The following is a 16546-nucleotide window of genomic DNA, read 5'->3' on the forward strand; positions in this document are numbered from 1 at the left end:
CCTTTTGGATGCGTGAACCCTTTTACTCCCGTAGCCCATTTTGAGTGGGATATTCAAAGACCGTTTTCAGAAAGTTTAAAAATATTACACGTCTCTAAGTGCATGTATCAGAAACTGAATTTTATTTAATACTGTAACGTCAGATGTTTTTTTTGTTCCAAATCCTCTTTATTTTCATGAAGAGTCTGCCATTTGTGTGCACCACGCCTCACGGCTGTAACTCGCCGTTCGCAAATAAAGTTATATTTGTTGTGTACGACTGCGTATGACTAAAGTGTGTTTACCCCCTTCAGTATTGGTGACCCCGACGTGATTTTAGTGAGCAAAAAGAATATTTTGTGTTTGCATATGTGAACGCCATCCGCGCTGGCTCCCAAAATGGATGACTCGAGTGTTACACAGCAGTGAATGGTGTTGTCCATGCTTGACAGTGGTGGTAGAGTGACTGTCGTTCAGCACTCCATGGAGGTGGAGTCTGGCGGCTGTCATAAAGATAAACAGTTGACAGGTGAAATACGTCTCTCCTCAAGCCGCCACAGTTTCTTTTATGCCTCACTCCTTCGAGCAACTTTCCCTTTTTCTCTTTCCACTACTATCTCCCCTCCCTTCCCATCAACAACTCCATAACAACATCAGGTATCAAATGTTACATCTCCATTTTTCACAATGTTTAAGATGTATATGATGCTAAAAGCAATAGAAGAATTATTGGGTGGAATATTTTATTTTGAAGAAGGAAAAAATAACTGTTTAATTATTACTGTAGTGAAATTTTGGGCCAAAAAATGGGAATTTTTGGCTCATCCAACGCGGGCTGATGTATTGATATATTGGCCTGGTGGTGTTAAAAGGGTCAAATAAACAAAGGACCCTAAGTAGTAATTAATATTTAGTCATCTATGGTTATCCAGTACTTAATTTTTAAAAACTTAGGTGCCGAAATGCATACCCACACATTTAATCCACTCACCATATTCAAATATAAGCTGTCATCCCCACTGTAGCTTACGATTTTTTAAACTTGCAAGTAACTTGGCAATGAGGAATCTTGTTTTACCAAAAAAAAAAAACTATGGCTTTTTTGACGTTAACCCAGTTTTCCCTGAGAGGTGCCAGAATGCCGTTGCGGTGCGTTCTAGCCGAAATTAAGCACTGTGGTTATATATGATATTTTTAATGAGTGCTTAATTTTTTGTTTCTGAAATCTGTTTTAAAAGGATTCATGTCTGTTTACACTTTATTTCTCAATAGGTATATAAGGCTCACATCCCAGAGTCAGCTAGATACCCTGAGCAAGTTGTGACAGTATCAGCCATGGACAAAGATTCTGTCTCAACATGGGGCACTGTAACCTACTCTGTATCTGGTGATGGAGCCAACCTCTTCACTGTGGATAATACCACTGGGGTTATAAGAGTCGCAAAAGGAGCTACATTGGACCATGAAACCAAACCCCAAGTTGATCTCCTTGTGACAGCAACAGATAGTGGACAAAAGAACTCTCAATCAGTTCGTGGACTTCAACGTAAAGCCACTGCCATTGTAAGTTGGGATTATTGGTTGTTAACTTACCACATTGAGATATATACATCCATCACTAGTAATCTTCCCTGGGAAATCTCCATAAAGAATACCTTTTGGTGTGGAGAAACAAATTTAGGTGATCTTATAATGTTACTATATTATTCTCATATAATGGCAAAGATTTAAATTTTTATTGGGCAGAAAATCAATTCAGAGAATGGCCAAGAGACCAAAATCCCCATTAATATTTGTTATTTTATGCTGTAACCATTATGTATGTGCAGTGGTGTAGCCAAGGGGGGATCCAGATACCCCTCCCAAAATATAAAAACACAATTATTTTCCTTTATAAAGTAAAACAAAATATTGAAAAAACATGAATTTACAAAATATTTCTTTAACAAATGACGTTTTTTCTATTATGAAAAGTGTTGAAATTAGTTAAAAACCCTCAACTTAGTTCCCTGTTTTTCAAAAATTCCCCTCCCTCCCCCCAGTTTTGAACCCCCCAGAATGAAATTCCTGGCTACGCCACTGTGTATGAGCATTTACATTTTTAAATTGTAGCCAAATATTTTTATTTAAAAATAATTGATTATTAGAGAGCTTCATTTTGAAACAATTACTCAAGCCTCTATTTTAAATCTGTTTATTTTTTTCCGCTCACTCACTCAGTGATTTAACCAGTACATTGGGTAAGTGAGGGTAGATCTCACCCTGCACTCTTCCACAGGTGTGCGTAGTTCTCACATTCAGAGTAGCAAGGCCAGTTCTTTTCCCTGGCACCTCTGAACAGTTCACCTGATTTTTAAGATAAATGTGTATTATTAATTAATTGATTAAATGTTTATTATAAATTGTTCATTAAATAATTAATTTTTACTGCTATGGACATGGTGGGATACAGATGAAAAAAGGTCCTAGGCTATTCCACTTATTAGGCGCTTTCATCTCCCATTTTTAACTCTTTTAGTGCGGCGCGGCGATATATCGGCTTATACCGCTCGGCTGAAAAGTGTGGCGCGCCGATATATTGGCTTTTAAGTTATTGTTGTTAAATTTGAGGACATTGAAATAAAAAAACTTATACATCAGTAAACGTATAAAAATGTTGTGATTATTGTCAAATTTAATCTCATTATTTAAAAAAAAATCGCTTAAAGATATTTAAAAAATTAACCATATAATGTTTATTTTTCCTAGTTGCTACATTATATTAAAATACCCTCCGCATTTTTCGACTGTACCCCGGGAAGACGGATAGCACTAAAAGGGTTAAGTTTGTAAATAACATAGTAAATAATGAAATTACAGATAATAAATTTAACACTAGAACTGCCGATGGAGTCATTTTGACTCCTTGCGATTTTTTTTAAAAACATTTACTATTTTATTTAGAGAACATTTTCAATCGAAAAGCCTAATTTTGTGTCAAAAATGAATAAAAGTCACGGAATTTCAGGTCAGAATTCGCAAGTGTTTAGTCGGGGCAGAGAAATAAAAACAGCGAGGAGTCAAAATGACTCCATGCCGGTAGTTCTAGTGTTAAAAAGTCAACCAAATAGAGTAAATGGAGGCCCCTCTTGATCTGGACGCCTAAGGCTGAAGCCTTTAGTTAGCCTGTAGAAAAATCCGGCCCTGCGGCTCTGGAAATATTGAAGCTCTGCTCTTTTGCAAACAAATTTATGGAAGATAAACCGAACTCACTTTTAACTTTCTGGCAATTAGAGCTAACTAATTGCAATATAAAATTTTGTGTGCGTCCAGTTTCAATTTTTCTTGAATCCTGAACTTTCTCTCTTTGATTGGTTGCAGGTCACAATTGAGATCATGGATGTAAATGACAATCCACCTCAGTTTGTCGGTGGTACCCATCCATTGTCTGAATCACTCTCTCATAATGACCCCCTGCTGCATTTAAAAGTGGAAGAGGAAGTTGTTTTGTTCTCAGCTGTTGTGCCAGAAAATGTCCCAGTGGGATTTGTCGTTGCTTCCTTGCGTGCAACAGATCCAGACAAGGGGCCTGGAGGAATTGTGAATTATGACATTGCCAATGAGGGAGAGGCAAAAGGTATAAATGATCAATGATTTCAAAGCTTTTCATTATTAGTACGATAGTAATGATGGAAGTGTTAAGGTAATTGAAATTATGAAGGATGGGTTCCACTTTTCCATCTTCTCTGATTCTGTTTTGGCTCCTGGTAGTGGTTATTACTCCCAGCTCTTGGTTCCAGTTCAGAATCAAGTGTTTCATTTTCATTTCCAAACTCTCTTAGTGATACCTGCTTGGAGTAGTGCTTGCGAGAAATTCTAAGGGTACCTAGATAAAGTGTGACAACTTTGAAAAAAAAATTCTGTGATGTCTATTTTTGGTATATCATTTTTTTTTAATTACAGAATTATCTGAGAAAAAAAGAATTGACTGAAAGTCTTCACTGTTTAATTAGATTTTGGCTGCATCAACAGCCCTCAAAAGTCAAACTTTAATCATTTTTTTAGATTCATGGGATTGAAAATTTCTTATTTTAAGGTCTATTGGAGTAGTCCTAATCTCCATTTAAACTATTTCAACTGGGTCTTTACCCAAAATTTTATATGATTTTTCTGCTGAGACTGCATTGCAACATATTTTTATCATTTGTTGCTAAGTTACGTAATGTTTTCTTTATGGCCAGTTCAAAGCAGAGTAGTGTCAACTAAATTCCTCTTATAACCTCTATCATCCCTTTATTTTTATAGGATTGTTTGAGGTGAGCAAGAGTACAGGGGATGTGAGAACAATTAGAGCGCTGACTGGGAAAGGCCGAACTGAACCATATTCCATCATCGTGCGTGCATCTGACAGAGGTGCTTCACCCTTGTACTCGGATGCGGTCCTCTCAGTGCTGGTCGGAGATGTAGCCTCGAATGATGGCGTGCCTCAATTCATCCGCCCCACCCAATCTGAAGTGGCCAGAATCCCTGAGGTAAATTTCATGAAGTAAATGTAAAAGCTGTGGGGCACGGTTTTACTGAGGTTATGGTTGGGGAAGCTGAAACAGTAACCGATACAGAAAAAACTCAAAGGGGGATTTTCTCTATTTTTTTTAGATATTTTGAGTCACCTTTACTTTTATCGTATGAAAAATAACCAAGGGCATGCAAAATTGAACATACCGTATTTGTCTGAATATAGTCCCCCCCTTTTTTCCAAAAATGCTCATTGTAAAAGTAAAGGGGGGACTATATTCAAACCCATTTTTTTTTTTTTTTCCTGAAACTCAAGCCTCAAAATTAGGGGGGGGGGACTATATTCAGAGGGGGACTATATTCGGAGAAATACAGTAGTTTTATTTAAATTAATTATATGCACATGCAAGACAATGCTATCATATGATATGAAAAAGTTAAAATTGTGGTTCTGCGATATATTAGACAACGCGGGCAGCCTTGCAAGGGAGAGGCACGCACCCCCTGCACCTCCCATATGCATCCGCCACTGAGCTGAAATGGATAATCTAGAAAACATTATTCATTCACATTTGTACATAATTTTACTCCTCTGTTTCAATGCTGAGTGATTATTGGCTAATAAAAAACTTAATTTAGCGATTGAGGAGTTCCAGGTTTAAATCCCGAGTGAAGCCTTTGAACATGCTTGAACAGAAATCCTCCAAGTCTGAGGTAAAACTGTGAAAGAACCTGGCCCCCATACTCTGAATGCATTAAAAAATCTAGGACTTCCCAACAAGATCTACTCCCTTGTATTTTAAATAGGAAAATACAAGGGAGTAGTATAAATAGAAATAGTAGAAATAATGTTTTAAGTGCATTTTGAAGTTATATTCAGTATTTATTATGTAATGCAGCTATTCTCAGTACCAAGATAATTGTGTACAACTATTACATAAGCATAATAACAAAATCACTCATTTTTTCACAAACCATTTTCTCACCTCTTCGTCAAATGTATCTAAGCACCGCACAACCCCTACATTACTTTCCAATGCATTGTGTAAAACTAATCACTTCAAGATGGCTCTCCCCTTAACAATTCATTATTTATCTTTCATCACCATTGCATCGTCTCAAACAAAGAAATAAAAGAAATAAAAATAAAAACGAACATGCTCACAAATAAAAAAAAACAAACAACAAATGAACTTAAAAACAGAAAATAAATCCTTTAAAAAATACAGTGCACTCCTGATTATCCGGGCTAATGATGGGGAGGGACGGCACGAATAATCGGAAAACACGGATAACCAAAACTTTCACTTAAATGTCTTACAATGCTCATAATTTACCTAAAACATACAATACATTATTATTTATGCAGTTATTCTGTTATTTTAGAGTTCTTCCCGGATTCAATGAGAGCTTTATAAAGAATTCTTAAGAATTCTTTGCCAATTAGCGATCTTTTAAGCAGAGCGCAGTCGCTCACTGTGAGGCTTGTAAAACAGGAACATGGTGCTCCCGTGAATGCAGCTAGCGCGCAATCGCTTCCATTTTACGAAGGATTCTAACAGAAATAACAAGCCCGGTTCATCCTAGCATTAACACACTCAATGCTGAGAAAATTTATGATAACACACCGCCACGCGGAAAAAATATTTTGCAATAATATCAGATATTATGTCTTCCTTAATCGTATACAATCGTACATAGTTCAAAATTATTAAAATTTGCACTATTAATAAAGAAAATATTAAATATTATAATAAAATTATAATTATTATATTATAATTAAAAGAAGGCAAAAAATCTGTTGCAAGCAAACGGCTTGTATCCAGTCACAGGAGAAGACACACTGAGACGCTGGGCACAATAGGGTAGTTTCCTTCATCAAAGAAACCGAAAGGCATTGATTGCGATTTGTTACCCACCATTACTGTATTCATAATATACAAATTATTTCGTTTTAGAAATACCGGTTTAGACGAATGGCAATGGTCCATTTTTATCCTCATTTGAAAAGGGCCAGATTGGCGCCCATGCGATGCCACTCCACATGACGTCACAGGGACCTAGTTTCTACACGAGAGGATAGGAGTTATACATCGTCTGAGGTTACCAATGCATGCATGAGGCACAGAGCTCAGGGAAACATCTCGTAATAATCACACATTAAAACTGGCTTAGGTCGGAAAGTTTTCTTCGTTTGATAAGGTATTAATTAACCTTTTTTAAGCCAAGCGCTACCATCCAGCAAGGTACTCAGCTACCCGCTAGCATCCTGCGTCCTATCAGCGCTCAGAGCCTCGATCAAGGTCACCTCACAAGGCGGGAGGGGGAACCAGAAATACGTCACACGGAGAGATTTCCTTACCCGTCGCGTTTTCGCGCGCTTGAAAATTTTCACTTTTCATTTAATCGTGAAAAATAGATATCGTCATTTAAAAATCTAAAAGCGTGAAATACGTACTCCAGGAGTAATAATCTTCCGATATAGGCAATAAAAAAATAATAGGAAACCACCCTATTGCAGGGTCTAGTAGAAGACGCGGAGGCAGATGGTGGGCCGAGAAACCTAACGGGACCGATGCCTTGTATTCAAGGCATCCGCGTCCTAGGCTAGCGCTGGATGCCTTGAATTCAAGGCATCCGCATTGAGTGTGTTAATGCAGTAATTCGGATGATTTTGCGTCCGATTTCATTTTTTTATAAAGATCGCGGAAAAAATTGAGCGAGTGTAAAAATCATGCACGGATAACCCGCAGCTGAATAATCGGGAGTCTGCTGTGCAGTGTTTTGTAACCCCAATTTTCTCACGTAAGGAATATGAAAATAATACTCACCTCTTGTGGCATGTATATGAATATCAGTATTTGTGTTTATTAATTTGATCAAGTATAAAGTGTTTTTCATACTTTCTGTTAGTATGTTTATAACCCTCTCAGCTCTGTTTCTAATGTTTTGTACATATAGTGAAATGATTATCTTGAGAATTCCCAAGAACCTGGAAAATTTTCAATCATGTATGTATGTTGGTATCTCATATTCAATCATGTATGTATGCTGGTATCTCATATTGACTTTAGCCTTGCAGATGTATAATTTGCCAATGGTGAAATAATTTATTATTTATTATTATTATTATTATTATTATTTTAACTGTTTAATTGGATCCCAGTAATTTATTTATCTTCAAATTTTAAATCTCATCAGAATTTTATGTGCTGAGAAAAAAATTGAAGTGCATGTGTATGATTTTCCATGCATTTACATATTATGAGCAAAATTCTCTAGATTCTCCTCAAGATGGATATATGTATCTGCTATTTCTTTGCTTTACTGGGAGAGGAGGTATCATCCTCCCATTTATTTGAGTTCTCCAGTCAACTGTGCTGGTGTATCTAAATTATAGGTGTAGTTTTCCCTATGCACTTAAACTATTTTTTGGAATTTTCAAGTTTAAAACTTACGTGTGCCTTTTTTCCAGAATTCTCCAATTGGTTCTCCAGTTTTTAAAGTGAAGGCATCTGATCCTGATGATCCAAACACTCCAAATGGGAGAATATATTACAGATTTCTTGATGAAGGCAAAACAGGGAGTGATGCCATGACCTTCTCCATCAGTGAGTACCGTTTTATGTTTCTTTCAATTATTATTCCTGTATTATTATGAGGAAATGGGGCATCAACCACCTTCAAACTTCCCGTACGATATAAATTATTGCTCCCGAGTACCATGTCTCAAGGCCTCCCAAATGAATTTGGACCTTTCAACGGAATTTACTGTATTCTGGCTTAATTTTCAAGCTCATTATGAGTTGATCTTATTATTAAATATAGACTTTTGACTTAATTCTTGTAAATTTCAATTGCAGATAGAGATACTGGTCTCATTACCACAAGAAAGCAAGTTGATCGTGAGAGGAAGGATCGCTACACTCTGATATTGGAGGCATCGGACGGAGGAGAGCCACCGCAGCAAGCCTCTAAAGTCTTGGATGTGATTGTTGAAGATGTTGATGACCACAAACCAATCTTCAAAAGAGCTCTGGTACGTTGAATTTAGTTGACTCTTCAAGAGTGACTTTGAATTAAAGCATCTGACCCCCGAGAGTGTGTAATTCAATGGCTGAGTCCAGCCAGTTTCATCCTCTGGTACGAACGATGAACCATTTGCATCAAGTGCTTTCATAGTGTATTCTCATAGTTCATTTTCAAATATATGGGCATGTGTACTTCCATTTTGTATTCATATGATATATGATACTACATGTGGCTAATTTTGGCCTTTCCTATTCTCTGATTGGTATTTTTAAAGAAGTATTTTCAAGGTTAAAAACTTAAGTAACATCTGCACTAAGTATTTGACATTTCTCAATTTAAATCACCATGTGATCTAAAAATACCTCCAACTACAGTCCAGCCACCGAGAGTAGTCCAATAACAGGTACAAGGGGTAGGGGGCAAGGTTGCCAGGTAAGAAAGAGAAACGCCCACCTCACATGCATAAAAAGGCTTCCCTTAAGAAAGGAGCCAGAAGGGATGAGGAGTGTTAAGGACACAAAGGAAGAATCTCTTGATTTGGTAATTCAAAGAGAGGGCTTGTTTTGGTGGTTCAGGCTTGTACCAGTGCTTCATATGCATGTTTAGGGATGTGCGAGAAGTACTTTTTGGTCTTGAGACGAGTATCGAGTCGAGTTGAAAACTACTCGTGAGTATCGAGTCGAGTAGGGCAATTCCTAAACCAGACAATACAGCAATGCAAGTTCCAACATATTTTCATTTTTCCAATCCCCTTGTGAATTTTCTATTCTGAATGCTTAGCTTGATCTAAAGAGGAAAAGATAATGAGGAACCTTTGTTGTTATTGTGACACGATTCGGAAATGAATGAAAATTAATGTGTCTTAAATAGTTCCATACCCAGACGGCACAGAATCCTCCGTATCTAATTCGTATGCAGATAGTATCCATTGACTACCGCTCCATCGCTTTTTGTCAATGGATACTATCTGCATACGAATTAGATACGGAGGATTCTATGCCGTCTGGGTAAGCACATTTGAAATGAATTTACCTCTAGTACTATGTCGTCAATTTAATTAATGAATGTATCCAAACTACTCAGAAGAGCCCTCAGTGAAGGACTTAGTACGAAGCGAATGAACTATAACTAAGCGTTAGTTTCGTAGACCAAGCAATTTTTTTTCTTTCTTTCTTACAATGTGTAATAAAACCATAGCAACTCTTTTTTTGTCAGTGCAAGAAGGAAACTAAATGCAACAAAGAAATAAACAGAAAATTACATAATACTCAAATAGCTAAAAACATGGCACCACTTGTGAACTCAAATACCGGAAAAAACCAGCATTGCCCGTACAATCCTAAACATTTTTACATATTCTCTTGGCGTTTGAGTAAAGAAAGTATGGTAGGGTATAAAAGTATCGCACAAGAAAATGCCCACGATGCATCGGTCCACTCCAATAACACCGCCAGGTCAGAAGACAGTCGGCTGCCGTGAATGACAAAAAGTTATTCGGTGCCCACGCTGACCACTATAGTGGTTGACTGCTACATGTACTTAGGCTGAAACTCTTAGGCTAAGGCATTAGAAAAACTCATCGACTTTAAAAACGATATCATTGCATGAGTTTCATGATTGTGTCTCCTGTCGGCAGATTTCTGAACTTACTGGCCTCGACAGTAATGTAACTGAAACTACTCGACTTGACTCGACATTTGTTTCACTACTCGAAGTACTCGAGTCGAGTACCAACTACTCCCTATGCATGTGACAATGTTGTATGACTAGGCGAGGGTGTGAGGTGCTTTTGGGGACAGTGATTCGTTGCAAATCGTGCTGGCGCATGGCTCTCCACTCCTCCTTCAGAACTGTCATTGGGCAACTCTTGCCAGCTGGACTATAGAGTAATGCTGGAGGCAAAGAGTCGACTAATGCACATGCTGTGTTGTACACACTTGAGGTGTTCAAGTCTTAATTGAAAACATCGAAATATATTCATAGAACATGTATAAATAAACTCTGCCATTATTCTACTATTTACAAATCATCATCCTCTTCTCTAAGCCTCCAAAAATCAAGGATTTGAAATTTCGTAACTGGTTTTTCACCACGTTTTCATCATTGCTTGTTGTGTTTTACTCTGCCTAGCCAACACAGATAATCCCATTTAATTTTTTTGTATCTGGTAATACTTATGTAACTGTTACTTCTCATTATGAAGAAGGAAAATTCAAACAGTGATCGTCACTATACTTTATTTTCTCTTCTGCATTGGATTAGAGTCAAATATTAAATTCACAATATCTTGTGGATAAACATAATTTTTTCTGACATTCATTTTTTTCAGTATGAAGAACCAATAGTCTTTCGTATTAGAGAAGAAATTGAAGAGGGCACTGTGATTGGAAGTGTTGCTGCTATCGATGAAGACATAGGAAACAATGCCAAAATAGATTATCGTATTATATGTAAGTCATCTTGTTCACCTTTATCTCTCATGGCTAGAATAACAACATTTTTGAAATTGATGCTATGTATCAACAATTATTCCATTTTCTTCAATTACTTTCTAGTACGATTAGTTACCCCCTTAATTAAAAAAAAAAAGTTTGAGTCAACATTAATGGAAATGAATGATTGCTTCCAAGAACTATGTTGAAACAAAGTTGCAACATATTTTATGCTCTCTGGCATTCTGGAAACACCTTCGTTCATTCATTCCACACATTTTAATGTACCAATTTACAATGAAATTGTAATTGCAAAAATGAAAAGTTCTGTAGATATATATTGTATGCATGCTTCATTTCTATATTATGAAATAATTGTGCTTGAGGTGTACTGCTAGAATAGAATTACTTTTACCTGATTACTTTACCCTCATTTTATGTAGAAGTCTCATGATCTTTTGTCATCCTCCTTCTCGTCCATTTTGATGCATATGTATCTTGAGACTCTTGGATGAGCTGCATTTTTGGTTACCTATAACGGTAGGTATTACTTTTTTCATATTTTTTCAGATGGAAATGAGCAAGGGTTGTTCAAGATTTCTCGAGCTGAGAATAATACAGGAGTCGTAAGCACGGCAGGGCGTATTGACCGAGAGGAGTCAAGTGTTCACAACCTTGTTATCAAATGCTTTCCTGCCTCTGAGTCTTTGGAGTATCCTCACAAGCCTTACAACTACCAGGTATGCAATGAGGACACGATCAGTGCACACTAATGGGGCAGCCCAGGCCAATACATACTGAATATTTTCATTTGTGACAAGCCATTGTGTAAGCTGCACCGAATATGAGCCTGCACCTGGGGACCGAAATTTTGTGTAGAAATTTTTTTTGAAGAAAAATTATAAAGGTGTGCATGGTTCAGGCATGGAAATGCAATACACTCCCGATTGTCCAGGCTAATGACGGGGAGAGACGGCACGAATAATTGGAAAACACGGATAATCCAAACTTTCACTTTAATGTCTTGCAATTCATAATTAACGTAAAACAAACAATATATTATTATTTATGCAGTTATTCTGTTATTTAAGAGAGCTTCCCGGACTCATTGAGAGATTTCTTTGCCAGTTCGCGATCTTTTTAGTGGCAATAACATGGTTGTACTTGTATTAATAATGCTCTATGTGAGGCCTGGTTTTGAAAACCACACATCCGTGGTTGTGTGATCACGGATACAGAAAATTGGTTTGCACGAATGCTTCAAAACCACTGCTCGACGTCGGAAACTACACTGTCAGGCACCACGCCATGTAGTCGCATCTGGCAGAAGTAGCCTGAGTTACAACTACTGCACAACGTGTATCCGTGATCAAGGAGCACGGTCGCACACTGCAAGGCTTGGAAAAAAAGAACACGGTGCTCCCGTGAATACAGCTAGCGCGTAATTGCTTGCGTTTTACTTAGGGTATTCTAACGGAAATAATAAGCCTGGAGTATCCTAGCATTAATGCCATTCTGATGATTTTGCGTCAGATTTTTTTAAATATAAAGATCATGGAAAAAATTGAGCGAGATTGAAAATCATGCACGGATAATCCACCACCCAGATAAACTATAAATAGCCGGATAATCGGGAGTCTGCTGTATGCAGGAAAAAGTGAAATAAATCAGTTCTATTTATGAGAAGAAAATAACCGATATTTCAGGCTATAAATTTGTACTTACAAAGGAAGAAGCTTGGATAATTTCCCTTTTTCTTAGAAGTGTGTTGAAGAATTAGTGTTAGTCCTTTTGATGAAAGAAGTGTGTATACTTAAATTGTCATATTAGGGTGATGTATAACATCATCAGGATTTTTTGTGTAGTGTTCCCATCAAGGGTCATTATAATTACACAAAATGGAATATTTTTTGAAATACCCTTTAAAAAATGCTACTATAATATTTTTAAATTAAATGCTTCTAATACTTTCCCCTTCTAAAAATTCCAAGTCCTATCTTGCTACCTTAGGTGTTGTGTTCAAATCCTACCTGGATGGGTTTTTCACCTATGTCTTTGTGCAACTGGTTACATGGTAGAAGTGACTGTAGCTCCAATTTCACCATTATATATGATGGTGACATTAATGAAATGGATAAAGTTATTATCTTTTGAATTGAGTGTATGAGTCATGAAATCTTCTCTCTTTATTTTAAGGATCCATCAGAAATCCAAGTGAAAGTAATTGTGAGTGATATTGATGACAATCGTCCTGTGTTCGTCAAGGGAAATATGACTGTAGGTAAGTGACTGGTAACTCAGAGTTATCCTAGCAAAATTATTCTCATATTTTGATGATATCAACTTCTTAATTCTTCTATCTCCATTTCATCTGTGCTTTGTGCTTAAATTATTATCCTCTGCTAAAACAGAGCTTAGTACCTGATTTTAATGTCTCCTCTTTGACCAGGCTTGCTTTCATTAATTGAGCATTAAGTCATAACAAATTAGGAAGTATACATATGGAAAGATATGTTTAGACCAGTGTTGCAGCGAGGGGGGGGGGGGTTTGGGGGATAAAACCCCCCCAGAGCTCAGAGAAATTTGTTTTATAAAAATATTTTAATGTGAAAAATTTTGCAATTAATATTAGGGGGACGGATTACTTACAAAAAAAACATCAAACACAGCCATAAAACTCACCATTTTGAATCATTTATCTTTAAAAAATTTCTGGGGGATGGCTCCCGCACCTCCCGCTTACCCTGGCGGGTATCCCATAACTCCCTGATCCTTCAGTATTAGTTGCACCTAAACCGCCACCCCCCCCTAGGCTTAATTCCTTGCTGCACCCCCGGTTTAGACAGTTTCTTTTTTTTTATGGACACCTAAAAACCTGCATGTTTCCAGAAATAGTGAATTAAATTCACCCTTGTATATTCTTGTTTAAATTTTGGAGTTAATATTTGCTTTTTGTGGTTTTTCTTCAGGAGTACGCCTAAATGTGCCTGTGGACACTCCTGTGGTGAGATTGGAAGCCAAGGATGTCGATGCAGATTCTGGCCCAATCAACTTCAATTTAACCTCTGCAACATTTTCCACTCTTTCCGGATTACCTTCTCCATACATCATTGATGGACAATCTACGAACACCGCTCCTATTGACGTATTTCGTCTTGGATTTGAAGATGGAGAGCTGAGGACTGCACAGAGTCTAGTTCCTTACGCTGATGGGGTATTTACTCTATTGGTCACAGCCACATCAATCAGTACTACTCCTAAAGCTACTGCCAAGACGAATATGACTGTGTCACAGCTTCACAGACAAGCTAATGCTACTTTAAAGGTAAGGACTGCTGCCTCATGCATCTTTTTAAATATATACGATGTGCTCAGTCATGGGCGTACCCAGCAGGGGGCAGGGAGGGGGCAACTGCCCCCCCCCCCCCACCCTAAAGGCGAAAATAAATTTAGTTGAAAACAAAAGTTTTGAACAAATTTTCCTTTTGAAGAAAAATGATATTAGTATGAGACATGGAACTAAAATAAAAAATAAACATTATTTTTTCAAGCAAATAATAAAAACTAATAAATTGCTGTCATAATTTCCTTGAAATTTTGGTCTCATTAACCTTTTCTGTGCAAAAAAGTTACAACTTGGACGACCACAGCTGATCTAGCCCCCCCCCTCCTAGTTTTGTTTCTGGGTACGCCCATGCACTCAATTGTGATACATATTTCACAATGGTTCCTATATTTTAAAGTGGAAAAGGGCAGATTAAGGGGAGGGTGGCAACTGGCCACCCCTGTTGCTGAGAGGTATTTGCATAACACCACAGCATTGTGGGAAGTAATGAAACCCCGGAAACCTAAAAACCTCCCAATAGTGATGGAAAAATTTCGGTCAAAATCGACTTTTAATCAAAATGAAAAGCTCAACTTTTCATCAAAAATCGAAATTTGAAGCGAAAGATTGAATTTGAAAATGTAAAAATTTTTGAAAAAAAAAAGAGTACTAAATAATGGGTTTTAAACTAATTTCAACACTTTTCATAATCTAAAATACTTCATTTGTTAAATAAATATTTTGTAAACTCATGATTTTTCAATATTTTTTTCTCTTATGAAGGAAAATAATTGTGTTTTTATATTTCGGTGGGGGATCTGGACCCCCCGACTCCCCCACTGGCTATCCCACTTTTCTGTTCGTTATGTAGTAAATTTTGATACAATTCATATCCATAAACATAATCTGTCTGAAACATTATTAAATTATGGTTATTTTATAAAAATTGGATCAAAGATATCAATTTTAAGTGTCCTAATTGCCCTCTGATATTAATTTTAGGTGTTTGTGCTTAGAGAAAGAGATCTCCTGAAATTTGTTTTCTCCAAGCCACCCACTGAAGTTCGTCAAACGCTTCAAGAGTTTCAGCAAGCAGTGGAACAAGCTCTTTTGCTGCCTTCAGTTTCTCTGAATGTGTACGATGCTCAGTTCCACTCTAAAGGAGATGGTAGCTTAGATTTTGGGAGCACAAGGTAAGTGTGCGTTATCTACCTTCAAATTATTTTTATTGTCAGTAATTCATGTCATTGTAGCCCATGAAGCCATTGTTTTCGGGGGCAATGAAGAGTTAGGTTGAGTCTGTGGTGGATCTAGAGAGAAACTAGGGGTGGCTATAGCCCCCTAATGGTGTATCCAGTTTACACTAGATGAAATGTTAATTTTGTTCAGTTGTTGAATATTTACAGGAGAGGAGAGCCTCATAAACCTAATATTCAACGCATAACTCTGTGAGCCACGGCACCGTCCGATTATGGCACTAATGAACACAAGTCCAAGGTCATTCACTATCTGCATAGTTGACATGCATATGTCTATGTATTGTACAATGTGTTGAAAATTAGTAATGAGACAACCTTAAAATTTTGTTGGAAGCCTCGAAATTCTCAAAAATTTTTTAACCTTCTGGACCCCCACTACTGCTGGAAGGTTATCACCTAGGCTCTCCCCTTGCCTCTATCCTGGGTCCTCCTGGGTGAGCTTAGTTTATCATAGCAGGGTCATGAAATCTATTTTTTTGAAGAAATCAAGTTCTTATTGAATGTGGTCTGTGGATTCCAAGTTTCTAAACATATAATCAGAATTTAATGTTACCTACCGTTATATTTTCAGCTCCTGCTTCCAGCTGGTTGGGAAGGAGTCTTATGATTTGGCTGAAATGGAGTCCCTTCTCAATGATCCTAACAATGCAGAGCTTGATAAGGTGTACAAGGACTTTGGTGTTCAAGATGTACAGGTAGGTGATGGAGATATTTCTTTGTTGAAAGTAGATTTATGCCCCTAAATAGTTTTAACGGAAAAATATTCAAAATACTATCATATGAGGATGCTTGTGACAGCATGAACCAAGTTTTTGCCCTGATAGTCACGTAAAATAAAACTTAGTGTGGTAGTTACTTAAAATATATATGCACAGCAGTGGTGCAGCGAGGGGTTTTTGGGGATAAACCCACCCCCCCCCAGAGCTCAGAGAAATTTTTAAGTTTAATCCATTTTACCTAATTGGATTGATATTACTAATAGAATAGTGTAAGGACGATTAAAATATCCCTCAGAAAGCCGTAAA

The 16546-nt window shown here is 37.2% G+C and overlaps 1 protein-coding gene across 1 annotated transcript in view; it reads left to right on the top strand.

Annotated features, from left to right (window-relative positions):
- LOC124160751 (cadherin-23-like) overlaps positions 1 to 16546 on the top strand; it is a 92359-nt gene that overhangs the window by 71042 nt on the left and 4771 nt on the right. Inside the window, exons 12-22 of the mRNA XM_046536763.1 lie at positions 1252 to 1542; positions 3340 to 3595; positions 4264 to 4490; positions 7949 to 8084; positions 8337 to 8512; positions 10835 to 10955; positions 11508 to 11677; positions 13134 to 13218; positions 13907 to 14262; positions 15265 to 15455; positions 16093 to 16216. Coding sequence (XP_046392719.1) covers positions 1252 to 1542; positions 3340 to 3595; positions 4264 to 4490; positions 7949 to 8084; positions 8337 to 8512; positions 10835 to 10955; positions 11508 to 11677; positions 13134 to 13218; positions 13907 to 14262; positions 15265 to 15455; positions 16093 to 16216 — 2133 coding nt within the window. The remainder of the gene's footprint in view (positions 1 to 1251; positions 1543 to 3339; positions 3596 to 4263; positions 4491 to 7948; positions 8085 to 8336; positions 8513 to 10834; positions 10956 to 11507; positions 11678 to 13133; positions 13219 to 13906; positions 14263 to 15264; positions 15456 to 16092; positions 16217 to 16546) is intronic.

The sequence above is a fragment of the Ischnura elegans genome, chromosome 6 (genome assembly GCF_921293095.1).
Source record: "Ischnura elegans chromosome 6, ioIscEleg1.1, whole genome shotgun sequence".
In the NCBI taxonomy this organism is placed as follows: domain Eukaryota; kingdom Metazoa; phylum Arthropoda; class Insecta; order Odonata; family Coenagrionidae; genus Ischnura; species Ischnura elegans.